The 21,443-nt window shown below is 48.9% G+C and overlaps 1 protein-coding gene across 28 annotated transcripts in view; it reads right to left on the bottom strand.

Annotated features, from left to right (window-relative positions):
- The window catches only part of Trerf1 (transcriptional regulating factor 1), a 222,821-nt gene that overhangs the window by 27,029 nt on the left and 174,349 nt on the right, over positions 1-21,443 (bottom strand). For 6 of the 28 annotated variants that reach the window (XM_075980834.1, XM_075980842.1, XM_075980835.1 and 3 more), the window contains exons 5-13: positions 14,402-16,071; positions 13,113-13,159; positions 11,878-12,031; positions 10,031-10,342; positions 6,143-6,530; positions 5,673-5,739; positions 4,235-4,374; positions 4,004-4,107; positions 1,839-1,914 (exon numbers count right to left, since the gene is read on the bottom strand). In XM_075980834.1, coding sequence (XP_075836949.1) covers positions 1,839-1,914; positions 4,004-4,107; positions 4,235-4,374; positions 5,673-5,739; positions 6,143-6,530; positions 10,031-10,342; positions 11,878-12,031; positions 13,113-13,159; positions 14,402-15,829 — 2,716 coding nt within the window. In that variant the 5' untranslated portion in view covers positions 15,830-16,071. Of the gene's footprint in view, positions 1-1,838; positions 1,915-4,003; positions 4,112-4,234; positions 4,375-5,672; positions 5,740-6,142; positions 6,531-10,030; positions 10,343-11,877; positions 12,032-13,112; positions 13,160-14,401; positions 16,072-21,443 lie in introns of those variants that run through there. The other 22 variants (XM_075980850.1, XM_075980847.1, XM_075980851.1 and 19 more) reach the window with 11 other exon arrangements.

Genomic DNA, 21,443 nt, shown 5'->3' with positions numbered 1-21,443 from the left:
TGGCAGATTTTAAAGTTCTTAGTAACATTTCCCTGTTCTGTTTTGCTTGGGGCTGGGGTGGGTGTGCTCTAGCCCAAGGCTTTCCGGTCCTTTTCATGTCGTGATGTACATAAAAATGAAATAGTACTTGTTTACACGCTGGGGACAATCGGAGAGGATTTGTGTCCTCGACGAAGTGGCTCACAGCTGGCCATGACCAGCCCCAGGGTCCCGGCATCCAGTGCAACCCAAGGCCAAGGGCAGTAGCATCTCTCCAGCACTGATCGGAAGCATCTTTTAGCAAGCCCACAGCCCTACCCACCATGCAGAGAAGTTTGGGAAGGGATCCAGGAGGTTGGGATGGCCTGCCAGGGGTTTAAAGGACAGCAGAGGATGCTGGGATTAAGAGGAGATGAAATGGTTTTCAGGGCAGGCTGGTGGGCTCCCACATCTTTCCACCCACACAAGCAGGAAATGATGTAGTTGGCTCCTTTGGCCCATGGTTACGTGATGCCTTTATCTCAATTGTCCATTTTGTGCTTGTCTCTTTCTTCCAGCTGCTGCCAGCTGAAACTGACCCACAGGGAAGTGTCTTTGGTCTCACCATGCTTCATAGATGGCCTTGAGGCCTTTCTGCCAGGTGAGGACAGGATGGCGGGAGAGCCTTCACTTTTGGGCAGTGTTTAGTTCCTAGTGAAGGACTGGAAATAGAGCTATAAGATCCCTAAGAGCACGCATTCAGCATCTACCTAGGGGAGGTCTGCCCAAGGCACCAAAGAAACCTTCTAGGGATTAAAAAATCAAGGGGCAGGGTCTGGAGAGACAGCAGTGATTCAGTGTATACTGCTCTTGCAAAGGGCGGGGGTTTGGTTCATGGCACCCAATCAGGTGGTTCAAAATTGCTTGTAACTTCAGCTTTCAGGGATTTGGCGCTCTCTTCTGGCTTTTATTATGGGCATCATACACACACACACACACACACACACACACACACACACACACACACACACACGCAAAGGGGCAATGGAAGATGCAGGAGAGACTATGGAGGCAGAATGGATGAATTTCCATAGTGAGTTGAACCCCCATTCATGGCCGCATTTGTTGTCTCTGGGCTCCCCAACCTATTTCCTTCTCACTCCATTTAAATCTAAAGGTGTTTTCTAACACACACACATACATACACACGCACCCCAGACTTGCATTTATCAAGTCTTTATCCTGGCCTTGGGGTGGCTTTTCTTTTCTTTTCTTTCTTTCTTTCTTTCTTTTTTGGTACAAGGAATAGAATTTAGGACTTTGTATACTTTAGGCAAGCAATCTACATCTCCCACCCACGACCCCTTCAGACTCTGAGGTACCCTTTCTCCTCTTCTTAGGACAATCGTCTCCACCCAGTGAACGGTCGTTGAGTAACTGAATTCCAATGGCTAGGAGGATGCTCAGCGCTGAGCTGCATACATTGGCTTTAGTCCTCATAAATCTCTGGAAGGGATGGGACACAAGCCTCCTTCTGAGTGGAAAACATTCAAGCCTACAGAGCTAGGCCTCGATCAAAACCTGAACCTACCTTTAAAGATTCCAAAGCCACAGGGCTGCTACAGCTGTCTGCTCTGTGTAGTAGCCTTGGTGGCTCTTTCCTCTGGTGCACAGGTCCCACTGCCAAGTGGGCAGCCACTGTGCATCATCTCCCAGGTCTCAGAACATTCACAAGCGGCAGGTGTCTACACGGATACATGCCTGGCAGTGTTGGGCTAATAGACCCAATGTTATCTATTTGTTAAAAAATGACACATAGCCAAACGTGTGAGCTGCCCACTCTTAGGAAGCAACAGGGCACAGGGTTCCTGGCGACCTACCGGCATAGTGGTAATTTGCTAAAGGATGACATTTTAACCTGACTGGCTTCCGTAGCAGCAGCGATTCCAGAGCAGCCTGCAGTCAGAGAGAAGAGGCAGAAATCAGTCCTGAGAGTGTCCTGGGGAGGACCACCCACCTACTCAAGGGGAGGGTGGGGTTAGCACTGCAGTGGGACTGAAAGAAACCCAGGGATTTCCTTCCCATTCAGCTCCAACAGGACTCAACATTTGAACACTGCCCCCAACTCCCAACCCCTAGCAGTGTCCAAAGCTAGCTAGCTGGTCACACGACAGAAGACACAAACAGGAGCTGAGACTCAAGTGCCTCCTCAGAGAAGGCCTATACACTTCAGGGAGATGAGTGAGGTCTCTGGATGGTGGCTGGGTCTCTGGGGAAGGGCTCGAGAGGAAGGAGTGGGGCCTGGTGACTGTTCATAGACAGGTCTCATGACCAATGAATGGAACCAACTGTATTGATAACAAGTGTACCACACACTGTCCTTCCAGAGTGTCAGGAAACCCTTCAGACCTGCCTTCTTCAGCTGGCTTGTGTATGTGTGTCTGTGTTTGGGCTAGTGGAGGTCAGATGTCAGTCCGTCATTCATTTTTCAGGTACTGTTCACCTTGTTTTTTGAGATAGCATCTCTCACTGGTTTGGAGGTCACCAAGCGACTAGGCTAGCCAGCCAGCAATACCCAAGAATTAGCCTGTTAGCCTCCCCAGCACTGGCGTTGCAAGCACACTTCACCAAATCCAGTTGTGGTGTATTTTTTTTTAAGATTTGTTTATTTTTATTTTATGTCTATGCCTGTTTTGTTTACATGCGTCTCTGTGCATCATAAGTGTGCTTGGTGCCCAGAGAATCCAAAAAACAGCACTGGATTCTCCCAGAACTGGGGTTACAGACAGTTGTGAGCTGCCACATGGGTTCTGGGACTCAACCTGGGTGCTCTGGAAAGGCCCCCATCTTGAATTTTTTATTTTATTTTATTTTTTTAAGAAAAGGCAGCAAGAGTTGACAGTGGATGGGTTTAGGCTGAGCAAAGCAGAGAAATCTTGCTATTCCAAGTCTGCACATCAGCAGCCTCAGGACCTTTTAGGAGCTCCTTAGAAACCCAGAACCTTTGATAGAGAGATGGTCCAGTGGTTAAGACCACTGGCTGTTCTTCCAGAGGACCCAAAAAGGTGGCTCAGTTCCAGGAGATCCGATGCCCTCTTCTGGCCTCCACAGACACTGCACACATGTGGTGTATAGACATACACCCTGGCAATTATATATTAAAAAAAAAATAGAGGGGGAAAAAAAGAAATCCAGAAGCCACCTGCTGAACCAGCATGAGCATCTCAGGACAATCCCACAGTAATTTATATTGGAAGTTCAAGACGAGCCCTGATCTCAAAAGGCAAATCCTAACATTCTAGATCACATTTGAAGTACTGGCATGTTTGTTTATTTTTGCATTTTCATAAAATCTAAAAGCAGGAATCTAGTTCTAGTACTAGAAGAATCATGTGCTTCTATAAAAGGGAAACTGAGGCTAGGTGGACTTATCTGGTCAGCAGTGAAGGCTAACTAGACAAATGGTCAGCTATAATTCTGGGAAGATGCCACTATGGTTCTAGTTTAGGGACATCTAAGTGTCCCCAATGAAGGTCCCCAAAACTAAGAATTATATATTTTTTTTAATTTTAAAGTATGAGTGTTTTGTCTGCATTTGTGCGTGCATGCCAGAAGAGGGCATCAGATCCCACTAGAGATGGTTGTAAGCTGCCATGTGGTTGCTGGGAATTGAACTCTGGACCTCTGGAAGAGAAGGTGGTGCTTTTAACTGTTGAGCCATCTCTCCAGACCCATTCAGAACCATGTTAAAGGTGGAAAAGAGGAACAATCAACGTTAGAGAAAAGAGGTCTGGAGGCTTTCAAGTTTAGCTGATTTCCACAGCCGGGAGGACCTTCGGGGCCAATTCTTGTTTCAGCCAGGCTTTCCTTCTACCTCCATCACTGACACATGAGGTGAAATTCTAGCTTCCTAGAACATATGCGCCCCTGATTATAATTTAGTAACAGTTGTGTTAGCAGGAACCCAGCTGGCGGTTTTGCCTTCTGCTTGCTTTCAGGTCTGTAGCCCCTCCCTGAGACAGCGCATCCACAAAGCCATCCTTACCATCACATCACCTTTGGCCTCAAAGAGAGAGTGCAGCGCAAATTCAGAATTGGTCCCTCCACCTGGCAGCGCACTGGAGCAGCACAAATTCAGAAGATTCTCCACTGCAGAGAAAAGAAGTCACGGCATCAGACTGGGTCGAAGCCACGAGAACCCACCCCCAGTCTGGAGCCGGAGGTCCCTGTTAGAGAAGCCAGCCTCACCCACCTGGCTCCTCGCAAGTGCCAGTACCTTGTTGTTGGAGGGCCTGGTTTTCCAGCTCAGGCCACGGCTTCCACACCAGCGTGGCCTTGTGTGTGTCCTGAGCCAGGGCGGAGACATCTTGCAGTTCTGGGATCTCTGCTTGGAATCTCAAGCCAATGTTGATGCGTCTTTAATGACAAGAAAAACAGTGTGGTCTTCAATGTGGTGGCCTAGGCCAGGGGCAACTGTCAGGAAATGAAGACACAAGAAAGCAGCTCCTTCTGCAAGAGTCACAAGAAGGATGCCAATGCATTTCCTCGTGGCAGGGCCCTCCAAGCCCAGGAATAGCATTTGTACTGGTAAAGGGTAGCTTTAAGGCTGGGGGCCGGGGGTGGGGCAAGGTGGCCCTTTGCCTTGGGATTCTCAGCTCCCTGAAACTGGAGTGGAAGACAGATAATTCCAGGAGAGGAGTTGCCTACTGCACGGCGGATAATACCATGGAACTGGAAGTGGGGTACACGTGTTCAGCAGTGTAAAGAATCTGTGTATTTATCCCTTCCAGACCACTTTCGCTTACATTATACAGCCTGAGCTCACAAAGGTCTGTGATATGAACAAGGCAGTAATCATGATTCCTGGCCAAGGAACCAACAAAGGCCTCAGAAAATCGACTCAGTACAGATCCAAACTAGAATGGTGTCAGCTTGAGCGTTCTGATTCTGGACTCTAGAAAGCTCTGTGCCACGTGGTCTCTTTCTAAGTTCATTCATGAGATGAACCACTTTCCCCTTCCATAGTAAAGTAGTGAGTGCCTCTTTCCATAGCTTTCTGTGGTTTTCAGTTACTCCTGATCAACTAATGTCTGAAAATATTAAATGGAAAAGTCCAGAAATAATTCTGTGTTACTTTCATGCCATTTTAAAAAATGTGCTAAAATCTGGAGCCAGCCAGTTTATCTGCCTCAGGCGTGACTCCTTTCGTCTACAGTATTGGCACTGTTAATCAGTTGTTATCAGAGAGACTACTGAGGCTCCGCAGTGGTTATACCCCGGATATGGTACTATCAGAGGTTTCAGGCGCCCAGAGCTGGAGGTCTCGGAACGTATAAGCCACTAATGTGTGTGTGAGTGCTGTACCTCCTACTGATCATGAATGATTCAAATACTCAACAGACCCGTTCAGAAGACTGGCCAAGAGTCTCACAGGGGGATGTGGGACGCACTGGGGATGTCAAAGTGTCCGAGTCTAGACTCAGGCCTGTGGAGGTGGGGATGCTGGGTTTCACATTTCATCCTAAGAAAAGACTCTGAAACACTAGCAGCAAAAGGAAACAGTAGTACTTAAGAAAAGCCACGGTCCGGCCAAGTCCACAACTCTCCCCTCTCAGTGGCCACTGACTACAGAAGCCCTGACTGCCCTTCTAGAAGCTTCCAGACCTTTCCTTATCTGACGCTTGTGCTCTAAAGAATAATTGGTTTTTCCTTACGGTTCAACGTCCACAGCCTGCTCTCCAGGTCCTGGGGTGACTGTCACATTGCTGCCATCGATGCTGCCTGAAACAGAAACTAGAGTTTACTGGCCAACAAGGAAAACTTCCTACGACATGAAAGCAAGCTAGTAACTAGCCAATCAGCAGTAACAAGGCTCTTCTCTCACCCAGCCCATATTTTGCTCTGGCATCTTGTAGACAACCCAAGGCAGACTTAGTGTGCACAGTTTCCTTTTTTTTATCCCAAAGACACTTTTACTCGCTTTTCTCCTTACATTGATTCCCTAGAGTCACTAAACGAGATGCTGAGAATTTAAGAACACCTCACAAAGTAACCGGAACCCGTAACTGATACTTCCCGGAAATTCGAGGGATAAACTAGCCAGTTGAAGAGAGTGAGACTCCCCACCCACTCAGGGTAGAACCAGAATAAACAGGGGTGACACCAGGGTTAAGGGATGACTCACTGGAGCGGCACAGCAGCACGCGTGGCGTGGGCGTGAGGGGAGTGAGGGGTAGCTGAGGGTGCACTCCTGGGCCGTGGCCCGAGATGAGGACATTGCTGAAGAGCCCTGAGCCCTGGCGCACCGGGCTCAGCATGGGTGGCGGCGTGTAGGGGGGCAGCTCGTGGGCGGGGTCCAGGAGCAGGTGGTCCCCGAGGATGCGTGGGGAGCGCAGCTGGCTCTGGTATAGGGTGGCCCCCGAGTAAGAAGTGGGGTTGGGAGTATAGGAAGAAGGCGGTGGCGGGATGAAGAGCGGCTCAGGCCGGTGCCGGAACTTCTTCTTCTCTGGTAGGGTCTTGAGGGGCTCCTCAACTTTGGCGGTGATGGGTGGATGCTGTTTCCGGGGGATTTCCTAGAGTGAGAGGAATAGTTGGGATTCAGCCTGGACATCCCAGTCACTAGCCCCTTTCTAAGTACAGGCTGCCTATCCCTGCCCTTCCCACAGATTTGGCCAGGGATCTCAAAAGTTCTAAGGGGGTGGGAGAGAGACTGCCTCCTCCCCGTTCCCTCTCACTCCCACCACGCCTGCCTTGGGCTGGTTAAGAAAGAAAATCAGAAGCTCTGCAAAGGGTAGAGTGGATCGGCAAAAAGTAATAAATTCAGATTCTCTGGCTTATCACTACATGTCCATCTGTTCCGAGTGCAGAACAGCCAGCAGAGTGGCTCTTTAGTGCCCCCACTGCTCCTGCAGGGGCAGCTCACACATGCTCCGAGCAGGAGGCAGAATCCTCTCCTCAGGGATGCAAAGCCCAAGGCTGAGGGGCAGGAGGGCGTTCGCGCCCAGCACAGGCTCCTCGGTCATCCCCACAGCCGGGCACAATGGCCCGCAGTTCTCCAGGCCGTTGTAACGGGCTCTCCTGGAGACGCTCCCTGTCACGCCCCTCTGAGGCACCCTCATCTGCTTCCTGTCAGCAGAGCGAGTTTAGGTTATGGCGGGAGAACTGAGCCTAGTCCGGGGAACCTGCCACACGGATACATATACACTAGCCAGTCCACACATGCACGTCAAGGAGAGAAGCAGGGTATGCCAAAGCCGGACGGAAACAGACTTGGGTGCGAGGCCAGCATCGACCCCCAAAAGCCGAGAGCTGCGTGTGACAGCCAGCAGGGGATACCTGTGGAGAAGCTCTGGGCGGCTGAGGTGCCCAGGCAGCTGCAGTGACCAGCAGCTCTAGTGCCAGAGTGGCGAGTGAAGACAGCAGCAAGGGGTGACGGGAAAGGTTTACATGGTCACATGACCAGCTGCCTGTAGGCCTGTGCCCCCGTGCCCCTCAGCTTTGGGCCCCTCTCACCGCCTGCCTTCAGTAGTGTGGGCTCTGCCCCCGCTCCCGTCCCTACTTCTCCCTCAGCTCCCTTGTCTTCCAAGGTGCCTTCTCAGCCTCTAGGACGGGGACTCTTGGGTGGGGACGGGGAGAAGAGGGAGCGGAGGGGCTCGGGGCTTCAGCGTCCAGGTTCCTGAACGCTAGCACGGGTCTCCTTCGACTGGCGTCCTCCGGCCTCCCTCCTCAAGTAGGGCGCTTCACAGCCTGAGGCCCGGAAGGGACCCCGAGGGACCGAGAGGCTGAGGAGGAGAGAGGCTGCTGAGGAGAATGCTTGGAAAACGGGGCTTTGCCATCCCCACCTCTAACTGGGGGCAAATTTGGAAACTTTTAAGCTCTGTCCCAGTCACTGAGGAGGTCATCTAAGTAACATGGAGCTCTGGGTGGTCTCAACTCTGCCCTGGAGCCCAAACTTAAGATCACAGGGTCAAAAAGTTCTTTTTAGGCGCCTTCTGGTCCTTCCACCTCAAAATAATGATTTATTATCGACCAGGCAAGCCTCTCTGAGCCACCGGGACCAGAGGCGCCTCTCAGAATGTACATCACACAGAATGCCCCACTAGGCTCACATCTGAAGTATTTTAACTATGGACTCTGGGGGGCAGAGTCAAACACAGTATTTTATAGAGCTCCTGCCCCGGGAGGAGAGAGACGGCCACTGGTAAGTCCAACACTCTGGGGGAAATCGGGACTCTGAGAAGGCCATTCTTTTTTGTTTTTTCCTTTATTTTGTTATTTATTTATTTATTTATTTATTTATTTATTTATTTATTTATTTATTTATTTATTTATTATGTATGCAATATTCTTTCTGCGTTATGCCTGAAGGTCAGAAGAGGGCACTAGACCTCATTACATGTGGTTGCTGGGAATTGAACTCAGGCAATGCTCTTAACCTCTGAGCCATCTTTCCAGCCCCGAGAGGGCCATTCTTAAGCTGTCTCTATCTCAGGGCTGAGATCAGAATCCAGAGCCCTTTTCTGGATTCTAAAACGGTTTTTACATCAAGCACTTGGCTTCCATTCTTTATCCATTTCACCTGCCTGGTTCTATGTCAGCCTGCCTGTCAGCTGACGGGGTCTCTCTCACCCTTGCATTAAACCAAGTTCACCCCTTCCGACTGAGCCTACTCAGAACCCATACAGCAAAACCACTGTCTTCCTGTTGGACTCACCCACCTGGGTGCACCCTGGTTTAAGATACAATCCAGATAATCCACAGTAAAACAAAAATATTGTTAAGTCAGAACTGACTTTAATGCCCCTCACCCACAGGCCATCCCAGCTGCATAGCCCAGTGCATAACAATCTCTATTCTTTCCCCTCATAATCACTTAGCTAACTGGGAGTTGTGGCTTAGTGCCCTGCTCAGCGTCAGGAGAGAGGATTCTATGGTATAGCTGTCTGTCACTAGCCTGGGAGAAGACCAAGACCCACAACTTCAAAGGACAGTGAGTAGAACTTTTAATCGTATGTAAAGCTGAAGACATGTAACAAGAATGTTTCAGCAGGAGACATCTGTATTTCCATCTTGCCTCCTCCAGGGCATAGGCTTCTCCTTAGCCCTCACCTTCGCACTGCCTTGAATGACAAGGGTGGCTGTAGTCCCTGTGTGAAGAGGACTTCCAGGACAGGACGACACAGTGCCTTTCACACCAAATCTCCTGACTTCCCCAGGCCAGGGGTGTGTGTGTAGGCATGCCATTTCGTCTTTGCTGGGTGCTAGCCCCCTCTGGCCAAAATATGGAAGCTGCCCCTCAGTCTCTCTTCTTCTAACTCAGAGTCACACAAGAACCCAAACCAGTTCTTTCTGGATGTTTCAACCCTACCTTTACGTCTTCTAGACTTCCAGGAGTCACTCTTTCTCTGAGGACATATAAGACCCAACACACTATACTGTGGGAAGGGGCAGTCTGATAGGGCCAACCACGGAGGTCACAGATTCCCCAGGGCAGAGAGAAGAGAAGGGGACGAGGAAGGCAAAGAGAACTTAACAGTGAGTGAGAAACACAAATCGCTTTGCTTTCCTGAGATCTACGGTGCCTGGCTCTCATGGGCTTATTATGGGGACTGGAATGGCTCTGAGGCCCCAGGGTATTTACGCAGGAGTGACAGTAAAGGTATTGACAAGGCAGTTCATCTGAGCAGATGGTGCAGCGATTTCTCAGAGGACCTGCCATTCCAAGAGTGGCAGCTGGATCCGGGGAGACCTGGCGGTCTAGGGAAAGGGCCAGGGCAGGGCAACAGCTGTTCACTGTTCGGGGCAGATATACTTTTCGTTTCTTAGTAACTGGTAAGGTTATATTGGTTTCTGCCGATTGGAGTACCATCGATGTTTGAACATGTGAAGGTTCAGCTCTCAGAATCAGACCCAGGCTTAGTAAGGAATGGCTGTCCACTGCAGGTGGCCTCCCCCTCAGAGGGAGCCTGCATGAGGTCTGAGCTCAGGCCAGTGTCTGGAAAAGCTGTCCTCATCTTCAGGAAAGCAAAGCGATGTCCCCACCCCAGGCAGGTGTGGCAGCGCAGCGACTCACAGCAGGCGCACAGGGGGCAGCCCCTTGGGGAGAGTGAGGGGGGGACAGGGTCATCCTCACGAGCACAGGCATCTCGTCGTCCGACATTGAGCTCGCTGGCTTGTCTCTGGCCGAGGGGGTGGCAGCGACGCTGTTGGTGAACCCCTGAGAGCTGGGCTTGGGTGGGAGAAGCTTGACAGGGACAGACACGGGCATGACCATAGGCGTGAGGCGTTCTGCCTCAGCAGGGAGCGGTGGCGGCGGAGGTGGAGGTGGCAGTGGCGGCTGGGGCTGAGGCTGAGGCGGTGGCGGTGGGGCCTTCTCTCCTTCCTCCTACATAGACAATAAAGGCTTTGATCCTGAGCTGAAAGCAGCTCTCCCAGGGGGACAGACTTGCTTTTCCTTAGAGTTTCCAGGACATCGGTGGTGGGGAAGAGAGTACCATATAGCTGGGGGTTTCCTTCCTGTAACTCTGGGTACCTGAGCTACATTTAAGGTATCATTTCTATATGAAAAAAAAATATATATATATATATTTAAGTTGGTGGCTTTCATGGCTTTTTGAAGTAAAGAACAGGGACTGCTATTCCGTCAAAACTGAACATGTGATCTTATGTAGTAGTGTTCCTTCCTTGGGCAGAGGTCATTCACGTCTCTAACGGAAACAGGCATTGCAGCCTGAATTGTATTGTTAGGAAACCACATTGAAAATACAATACATGCTGTGGTTTTATTTGTTTCTTGAAGACAGGGTCTCTATAGGTAGCACAAGCTGGCCTCAAACTCAGAATCCTCCTGCCTCAGCCTCCTGAGTGTTGGGATTATAGGTGTGTAATGCCACACCAGGCTTAAAACCATCTTTCTTTTCTGTTTTTGAGACAAGGTCTTGCTATGTTGTCTATGCTAGCCCAGAATTGCTATAGAAACCAGGCTGGCCTCCAACCTGCAGCAAATCCTCCTGAGCACTGGGATTCTACAGGCGTGTGCCATGACCCGCCTGGCAACGTACTTCTTTTTTTTTAATTTATTTTTTAAATTTTAAACTATTTGGCCTATTTGCTCAGTCTCATTATTAGCTAGATCTTACAACTTATATTAACCCATAATTCTTGTCTATGTTTAGGCACATGGCTTGGTACCTTTTCTCAGTGAGTCATTCTCATCTTGCTTCCTCTGCATCTGACTGGCATTGACTCTGCACCTTTCCTCTTCCCAGAATCCTCTTCATCTGGTTGCCCTGCCTATATTTCCTGCCTGGCTATTGCTGGCAACGTACTTTAAAAGGTGAAGACAAACTCTTTTATCTGGCCAGGAAATAGGGATGGGAGAGTGAATCTCATAAAATCAACATTCAAAGACTTTTCAGAAAATTCTATGTGTTCTGACCTAACCCAGAGACGATTTCCTATACTGAGGGCATCACAGGGTCACTGGACCCTACCTATAGCCAATCACTGCATGGATGAACGGAAACTTCTGGCCAAGAGCGCGAGAGTTACACGCTTTTTCTTAGCCACTGACCACTGATCTCAAAAGCCACCTGGTCATGGTCTTGAGTACTGCAAGTAGTATTCTTTACAGTCGCATACTTACATACATTGCATTTACATACTTGTGTAGTTTTCATTTACATAGTTCCTTTTGCACCTTCTCTAGGGAAAGAGGTGGCGTTCTCTTTAGGAACCTTTCTTTGGACACTTGTCTATAAAGCCAGGGAAGTGGGGGCTGTGTCATCTGGCTGACTCTCAGGGAGGACCACACCTCCCCTGGCGCCCACAAAAGTCACACATCCCCCATCTCACACTGACAGCGGCAAAGCAAAGCAAGCAGCACACGACCTGAAAAGGACGGGGCAGGCTCTTGCTGACCTGTTTGAGGCTGGGGGAGGCCCTCATTCCCCCATGGGACCGCATGTGGCCGTTCAGGGCAGGCAGGCTTTTGAACTCCTTCAGGCAGATGGAGCAAGTCAGCTTGTTCTTGGCATCAAATTGTTCCCCGAATGCTCCTTTGGTTTGGCCACTGCTGAAGGGTAGAGCCACATGGAAAGGACACACACATTGAGGAGGGGAAACAGGAATTTACCACAAGGCCTCACACCTACAGTGCACCCATTTTATTTATCTAATCTTCCTCTGTCCACGGCCTTAATATCCTCTAGAGAACCAAGTTGAATGTACAGATGGAAAAACTGAGGCTCAGGGGAAGCAAGAGTGTTCTTTAAGAAAGTAAAACTTTAAATTAGACTTATTTATTGTGTGTGCATGCATGTGCACACATGTGTATGTATGTCATAGTGAGTGTGTGGAGGTCAGAGGACAACTAGGAGCCAGTTCTTTCCTTTTATTATATAGGTCCCAGGCTTCAATTTCAGGACATGAGGCTTAGCAGTAAACACCTCTACCTGAAGAGCCATCTCACTGGCCTGGGAGTGTTTCAATGGCTTGTATGTTTGTGCATTGTTTATGTGTGCTCAGTACCTGGGGAGACCAGAAGAGAGCACCAGATTCCCTGGAACTGAAGTTACAGGCAGCTGTGAGCCACCTTGTGTGGGTGCAGGGACCCCAACTCCAGTCTGCTGCAAGACCAGCAAGTGCTCTTACTGCTAATCCGTCTCCCCAGCAGAAAGAATCTTCTTAAAATCATGCCATACAGGACACAGCCCTCCATCTCTCCAGGCCTTTTGAGTCTGTACTATTCACTGCCACAGGCCCAAAGCCCAGGGCTAACCCTGGTACACAGGAGGGGCTCACTAAGTCCTCAGTGGCTGAGTGGATAAAGAAGGGAGTGCAGGCTTGGGAGCCAAACCATCGCTGCTCCCTGCTCAGGTGTGCTTTCAGCTCTGAGCCCAGCTTTCTAAAAGGAGAGCAGCAGTAGCTGACGGTAACTGAGGACTCACAATTGACAGGCGCCCGACAGCGAGTCTGCCTTACTGGCATTTTACTTTACATAACACAGGGTTAAGCGCACAGCTAATTGCTCATACACAGCTGCTGCTGCTGCTCCTACACTTTCTTAGAAACACTGGCCTTGAATTTAGAAATGAGTCATTTAAACAACCCAGAAAACCTACAGCCTCCCAAATATCCTGCAGCTCTGAGCATACCTTGATTCCGGGGACCCCGGCTGCATTCTCCCATCAGGTAGGTGCATCTAATTTTTAGACAAACAGGACACCAAAAGAAAATGAGAAAAAGAGAAAACACAAACGTTATTTCTAAAGGGAGGAATCTCAAGAGGTCTGAACACCAGAATCTACCCTTCTAGAACTTTCTCTGCTCACAATGACCCTGCTTTTGTTCTGCATTTGATTTCTTTCCCCTGCTCCACACTCGGTGCTGAGGCCAGCCCCAAGCCTGCTGGGACACAACCCCCTCTGCCCTCCTTGTTGTGTCTGCAGCCACTCTGCACTGCACTAACGGGGACATCCGTCCAGGAGACCGGACATCTTCGTGTCTACCAGTGCATGTACAGTGTGTGTACATGTGTGTGTCTGTGTGTGAGATGGGGAAGCACACATGTGCGCAGTGTTTCTGCAGGGATCAGAGGACGATCTGTGTCTTGGGGAATAACCCAAGGATAGGGATCCAACAGGGGTGAGAAGTCCCCACTATGTGATCCCCTTGTCTCTGGTCTAGACACTGTGCACGTGTTTGTATGTGTTCAGGTGCCTGTGGTTATGTATGATTATGTACACACATGTGGGCATATGAGCGGAGCCAGAGGTCAGTTTCGGCTGTTGTTCTCCAGGCTCTGTCCACATGGCTAATTTTATCGCATTTATTTATGTACCATGTGTGACTGTGTGTGCCACAGCATGCGTGTGGCGGTCAAAACACAACTGTGGGGGTCTGTACTCTCCTTCCTCCATGTGGATCTTGGGGGGTGGAGCTCAGGTCTTCAGGCATGGCAACAAGACCTTGACCCACTGAGCCATCATGACAGCTCAGTTTGTTATTTCTGAGACAGGGTTTCTTACTGGCTTGGACACTGTACATCAGCTAGGCAAGCTGGTCAGTGAGCCCCAGGGATCCCCCTGGTCTCTGCCTCCCGGGGGCCAGGATTGTAAGCACAGAAGCCAAGTTCTGCCCTGCAGCCTGTGACTGAACTGACTCTAGGCTGGATCATCATATCAACCATTTAGGATGAACTACAGTGTTCTGTCATCTCCTTAATGAGATGACAAATCCCCAGGGCCACGGGCTGGATCCATACTGATTCTGCATCCCAATACCTGGCACAGATAGTGCCTGGCGTAAGTCAGTTAACATTTGTGAAACACATGAAGAGCAGAAAGGATGAAGGCTGGAGAGAGAACTGGGCACTGCTGAGACTCATGCCTGGCAGAGCCTGTTGCACACGCAGATAAGGGGAGAGAGCTTGACTCTGAGGTACCTGGGGCCACATCGCACTGGGAGACGGTTGCTGATGCTGGGGCCCCACGTTGTTGAGGTGGATTCCACTGGGGGACAGGAGCGGTTGGTGAGGAAGGGTACTGCTGACTCGGGTCATTTCTGAGCTTGCTGGGTCTACCACCCCTGTATCTGGGGGTCCCATGTCCCCGTGGGAGCTCAGCATAGCCGGAGTCTGCCTGTCGCTAGAGTATGTCTTCAACTGACTGTCTTCACGCTGCTGGTGCTGGGACAGGTGGCTCTGCTGATAGAGGGGGTGGCTATAGGGCTGTTGAGGCTCCTGATAGTAATACTGCGGCATAGAGCCCAGCTGGATCAGCTGGACCGCATGTGCCTGATCCGGGGTATACTGATGAGGGTCCCTGTGATAGGAAGGGGGCTGCAGGGGCATCGGGGGCTGCTGCTGCTCTTGCAAGTGTTGCATCATGGGTTGGGGCTGATAATACTGAGGTATCTGCAGTGAACCCTGCCGCTGCTGCAGCTGGAGCTGCTGCTGCTGCTGAGGCTGTGAGGGGCGAATCTGTTGCTGCGGTTGCTGCTGCATTTCCTGCATTGAGATCCGCTGCAATCCGGCTTGCTGCTGCTGAGACGGCGGCTGTGGATAATACTGGTGCTGCTGCATTGGTTGCATATGGCTGGACAGCACCTGAGGGGCTTGCAGTGGCTGTCCTCCTTGCATTGACATCTGGGCCAGGGGCTGCTGGTAGTCATAATACAGGTGCCCTTGGGGAGCATGCTGCCCGACCGGAAGGGCTGGTTTGGGCAGTCCACCTGTGAAACCAGGGTGAGGCTGCTGGGGCACCTGCTGGTAGCGAGACGCTATAGCTGATGCTGAGGGCTCCACGGGCTTCTGTGAGAGCAGCTGGCGAAGAGCGCTGTCCGAGGCTCCATCCATCACTGCTGACTGAGTGTGCAGCACCTGGGCCATATTGTTGACCTGAATTCGCAGGTTTTGGTTGGCAAACACCTGGGTGAAAGAGTCCAGCTTGTGTAAAACACCACTGGTGAGTTTCTGGGTCCGGATCTCGCTGGCCTGGGAATAAGTGTACTGGTAGCCATCGGTGGGCTCTACCTGGGCCGGCGACCCCCACATCATGTTTGAGTTGGCCAAGTTGCTACGAAGCTGGACGTGGTTCCCAGGACCTGCATGGCTTCCCCATCCTCCCTGCCTGGAGGTATCCATTTGGCCAAGGTTTTTGGAGCCAATCGGCAAGCCCAAACTATCCCGAGTATCTTGAGGGAAGTGAGGCGAGATGGGCGAGGCCTGCGGGGCATCCATTCCGGCCCCCGAGATTGTACTCCCATAGCTGTGGTTCAGCCCGCTGTGGACACCAAGAGGTGGCTGTTGGTAGAAGAGGTTCTCACCGCTGTGGGCCACATGGTTCGTCTTGTACAACTGCTGGTCCCCCATGATTATGAATGTTCAGCCACAGGAAAAAAAAAGGAAATGAAGAAAATAAAAAAATCCTGAAACCCTGAGAAGATGAGAGAAAGTGTCCAGCCTACTCCACGGCCGACATGTCTGTGAGGGGGGCTGGAGGCAGGGGTTCGTGCCGGTTTGAACCACTCATCTGCAGAGCCGAGGTGTCTACATCCTCCCCCGGGCTGAGGTATGGACCAGACACCACCGTGGTGGGGAAATGCCGTTCACACCTGGAAGACAGGATGCAAAGGTCAGAATTACCCGTGGATGTTTTTTTTTAAAGATTTATTTATTTATTATATATACAACATTCTGCCTCCATGTAGGCCCACATGCCAGAGGAGGGTGCCAGATCTCAGAACAGATGGTTGTGAGCCACCATGTGGTTGCTGGGAATTGAACTCAGGACCTCTGGAAGAGCAGCCAGTGCTCTTAACCGCTGAGCCATCTCTCCAGCCCCCGTGGATGTTTCTTGACAAGCCACTATATATATTGTGATTACTTACAAAGGTGAGTGCAGGGAGGGCTGGTGCATTGGGTCAGCAGATCAAGGCAGCTGCTGCTAAGCCCGATGACCGAGGAAGGAGAGAACCGACTCCTGCCACCTGTACTCTGATCTCCGCAGGAGTACCATGTCGTGTGTACTCTCCCATGTGCGGATCAGAGGAGGATACCAGATGTCCGGCTCCATCACCTCCACCTTATTTATTCCAAGCTCTCTCAATGAACCTGGTGCTAGACTAGTGGCCAGAAGCCCCAGTGATCCCCCTCCCTATGCCACACCCAGTGCGGAGGTACAGCCAGATAGCCACACCTAGCTTTCCTATGGGTGCTGGAGATTTTAATTCAGGTCCTCATGTTTGTACAGCAAGTGAGCCACCTTCCAAGCCTTCGATTCCAGTTCTTCAGTCATTTTTCAAACGGCTGGGAATCTCTGAGCTTAGAGTCTGAGCTTTACAAACACTCAGAACCCCAGACTCTAAGGGGGCAGTTCTTAGACTTCTGCGAGGTGCTCTTCTGGAACTGGCTCTTTCCCATCTGCCTCCCTGCTTTCCGAAAAGGTAAAACTTCACCCGCTCCCGCATATGTCAACGGGGTTCATCATTTACTTATTTTTTTACTCATTGTGTGTGTGTGTGTGCGCACGCGCGTGTGCATGCGAGCGTGCGTGTGTGTGTGTGTGTGTGTGTGAGCATTCAAGCGCTCCTGTGCTGCAGCACGTATGGAAGTCAGCTCTTTCCTCCTACCTTATGGGTTCTGGGGATTGAACTTGGATCATCAGGCTTTGGCTGCAAGTTCCTGTACCTGCTGAGGCACCTCACAGGCCCTCTTTTTTTGTTTCTAATTCTTTTCATATTAAGTTCCGTGAGGCTGGAGAGATGGCTCAGTGGGTAAAGAGCATTCCCCATTCTTGCAAAAGAACCTGAGTTCAGTTGCCAGCACCCAAGGCAGGAAGTTTAGAGCCTCCTGTGACTCCACCTCCAGGGGAATCTGATGCCCTTTTCTGGCCTAGGGCACTTGCACACATTACACACACACATAAAATCTTAAAAAAAAATCACAAAGCAAGTTCTATGACTCTTCTGACTCCAACATCCCTACCACAGCATGCACAGCCATTCCCAAAAGCATCCACACAATAATAAGATTTAAAAGGAAGTTCTAGGATAAATAATTAAATAGATATTTTGGGTAATAGGTCACAGTGTGATTTTTGGTATAGAATTCAGAAGCAGACCAAAGAACTGAGCAACCCGGTGACTTAACAACACAGGTCCTTAACAGAATGGCCTGGTGCTACAGCTCAGTGGGCCACATGCAGGGGGGCCGGGGGGGGGGTGGCCGGGGGACGGGATGGGATGGGGGAGGGGGGCTGGGTTTCTGGCACCACATTGAACGGCAACGAGTTGTTTGGTTTTTTAGACTTATTCTCTCATTCTTAAATTTATACATGTGTGTGTGGCTGCGTGCATTTATGTGTATCATATGTGTATAGTGCTTGCTGAGGCCAAAGAGCACTGGGTCCCTGGAGATGAGAGGGAGGGAGGGAAAGGAGGGGAAGGGGGAGGAGAGAGAGGGAGGGAGGGACGAAGGAGGGGAGGGGAGGGGAGAGGAGAGAAGAGAAGAGAGAGGGGCATAGAAACAGAGAGTGAGTCACCTGATGTGGGTGCCAGGAACTACACCTGAGTCCCATGGAAGAGCAGCAAGCGCTTTTAACCACTGAGCCATCTCTCCAGCACTGAGGTTTTCCTTCATTGTTTTGTTTTTAAGATAAAACCCCATGTTCCTCCTATCAAGTATGAACAATGGCATTCTGTGCTTATGACTGGATAGATGGAAAATGCTGGTCCTGGTCTCACACTAGCAATAAATAATCTCCTTAGATTTCAAAATTATTATTATTATTTATATTTTGGTTTTTCGAGACAGTTTTTTTTTTCTTCTGTAGCTTTGGAGCCTGTCCTAGAACTCGCTCTGTAGACCAGGCTGGCCTTGAACTCCCAGAGATCCTCCCATCTCTGCCTCCTGAGTGCTGGGATTAAAGGTGTGCACCACTGCTGCCCGGCAATTATTTCTTATTTATGTAAGCATGTGATCGTGCACACACAAATGTGGGTAAGCCAGAAGGTATCAGATCCCCTGGAGCTGAAGGAGGGGATGGGGGTGTGAGTGAGTATCAGGCCCCAGCATGGGTGCTGGGAACTGATCTAATTTTCTGGAAGAGCAGGAAGTGCTCTTAACCACTGAGCTGCCTCCCCACTGTTTTTTGTAGCCCAGGCTGGCCTTAAGCTTGCCTTGTAGCTGAGGATAACCTTTGGTTTCTGATCCTCTTGACTCTCCCTCCTGAGTGCTGGGGTTATAAGAGTGTGGACCCCTGCCTTACAGAGTGTGGGGATCAAACCTTGGGCCTCATGTGCACGAGCAAACAGTAACTGAGCTACATTCCAGCGTAGTGAAGAGATTATCTGAAAAGGCATTCAGTACCACTGTCCTGAGGTATATTTTCAACATGATTTTACTTTTACTGTTTATTATTTATTCATCCGTTATACATTTGTGTGGTTTGATCAATTGTGGACTATTAAAATTTATAATTATAACTCAAACCAGAAGAAACTTGTAACTTCATGATTCAGGAAATGAAAAATGTCAGCTAAGTTGTTTCAGACAAATAGGATGAGGACACAAGTGAGAGAGCTGTAAACTTAAAGATACATCACACAGAAATTCCTGAGGAAGTGAAAGACAAATAAAATTTCAAGGAAAAGCAGAGGATACAGTGTGTGTGTATTTTTAAATGAGTCATGGGTGGGTACTGGATCGCTAGGATGTTTAGATTCCATGGGATAAACTTAAAAGTGATGTCATAGCGGCACTTGAAAACATCAATATTTATACCATGCTGGAAATCACATCTGCAAACATGATCGAAACTGTGGACACACACTGAGCATGAGCAAGCGGGCGAGGAGCTCTTCAAAACACTGAGCTGTTTGTGGTGATACATGCCTGTCACCCAGTGCTCAGAGACAGGGGAATCAGGAGGTGTTGAAGGCCACTCTGGGCTACACAAGGTTCTATCTAAAAAACTAAGAAAAAGGAGTTTTACCAACTTAAGTTAGGAGGATTTTTAAGGAGAGACACCTGAAGTTGACCTGAATTTGAGGTGGCATGGAAAGAGAGGGGAAGCCAGCCACTGAAGGATCCTCAATAGATGGTGTGGGAAGTCCTTCTGTGTTGCTTTTATTGGTTAATGAATAAATCTGTTTCAGCCAGTGGTTTAGCAGGATTATGTATATTATTGTGTTTTCTTTGAATTTTTTGACTGTAAAGGAGCTAAGTACAGAGAGATATTTCATTGTAAGGGCTGCTAAGCTAAACCAACATATATATATTTTAAAGATATCTTGACTTCAAAATTTGGGTCTAAGTATTTGTTGCTTTGGAAAAGAGGTTCTTCTTTTATTTCTGCAGAAGATAAGAACCTATGGATTTCTTCTGAATAATGTGGTTTGATGAACCCAGACCACCCGAAAGGTTGCCCTGAACACCCTCAAAAATTACTTCGCCCAATAAAAAGCAGGAAGCAGTTTAGAGAGAAATATGCCCAAATTCCCAAATATTGTTTATAAATGTTGGTTTACATTTAAAGGGGATATCCTATAGATATGAATACTTTGCACTGGTTTGAATCTTGGTCTATTGATACATATTTTAGATCAATTTTTTTATATGTATATTTTTAGTCTTGATTAAGGTATTGTGTTTGTGCAACTCATTTAAAAACATAATGTATAATTTAAAATACAAGTTAATAGATAGTTATCTATAATAGCTAAGGTTGCAGTCATGTTAGTTAAGTTTTCTAGATGTACAGAGATGTATTTCAGATGGATAGGCATTCTTCAAACCTTTCAAAGACTACAAAATATGTCATTTACAATGTTTAAGAACTTAGGACTTTTCATGACAACGAGACACATCTGTGCCTGGCAGCAGCAATTACTTCAAGAGGAAGATGGGCATTGAAGAGGCTCCTTATGGAGTTTGTTAGCCATTTGGGCAAGAAAGTGCTCTTGCCTGGACTGCTTGATGTTATGCTGTATGAACTGGACATGCAAGATCCACAGAAAAATGATTGCTGAAATTGCCTAAAGGTGAGATGGTCCTTCACGGTTCCTGCTACATGAAAGAAACTGCCAGACATTCTGCAGGACACAGAAGAAAGTGACTGACAAACTGCTAATATAAGTGGAACTGTCTTTGAAATTTCCTGCTTCATGGGAAAGTCTGCCAGATACTATGGGCCTGTAGAGTAAATATGGATGCTCCAACAATACAGAAGAACATTGGGTGACTGTCCAGGCAGCGAGATGTCTCTGTCATTTCTAGAGTTTTGGAAGCTGCTAACAATGCACTTCCTGTTTACTTAGGTAATATTATATCCTTCTGGAGTCTTTGATGGAGTTGAAGAATAGATAGCTATAATTAAAGTTTTCCTTAGTTATGATAAAAGATAAAATAGATATAAATATTGTAACTATAATTCTTGCTAGATAACTGTTTTGTTATATGTAATTTTACTATGTTAAAGTTAAAACCTTCCTTTTTATTTAAACAACAAAAAAGGGGGAAATGGTGTGGAAAGTCCTTCTGTCTATGTGTGGCTTTTATTGGTGAATGAATAAATGTTTTGGCCAGTGGCTAAGCAGAATAGGGCAAGGTGGGAGTTCCAAGCTGATAGAGGAGGAGAGAGTAGGCAGAGTCAGGGGAAGTCAAGTAGCTGCTGCTGGGCAACAGATGCTGATGTGGGAGGACCCAGACCACTGTGGGCAGCACCATTCCTTAGGCAGGGGCTCCTGAACTGCATAAGCATGGAGAAATCAGGAGGAGGGCAACCATGCCAGAACACATAAGCACGTATGCTCTTGACTGGATGTCGTATGACCGGCTGTCTCCAGCTCCTCCACTGCGATTTCTCCAGTGATGGCCTGTAATCTGGAATTGTGAACTAAAACAAACACTTTTCCTCAGAAGTTGCTCAAGCCGGGCGGTGGTGGCACACGCCTTTAATCCCAGCACTCAGGAGGCAGAGGCAGGC

This window comes from Microtus pennsylvanicus, chromosome 7, assembly GCF_037038515.1.
Source record: "Microtus pennsylvanicus isolate mMicPen1 chromosome 7, mMicPen1.hap1, whole genome shotgun sequence".
Classification (NCBI taxonomy): Eukaryota; Metazoa; Chordata; class Mammalia; order Rodentia; family Cricetidae; genus Microtus; species Microtus pennsylvanicus.
The sequence above is the reverse complement of the archived record's forward strand: the minus strand, read 5'-3'. Positions and strand labels throughout refer to the sequence as shown.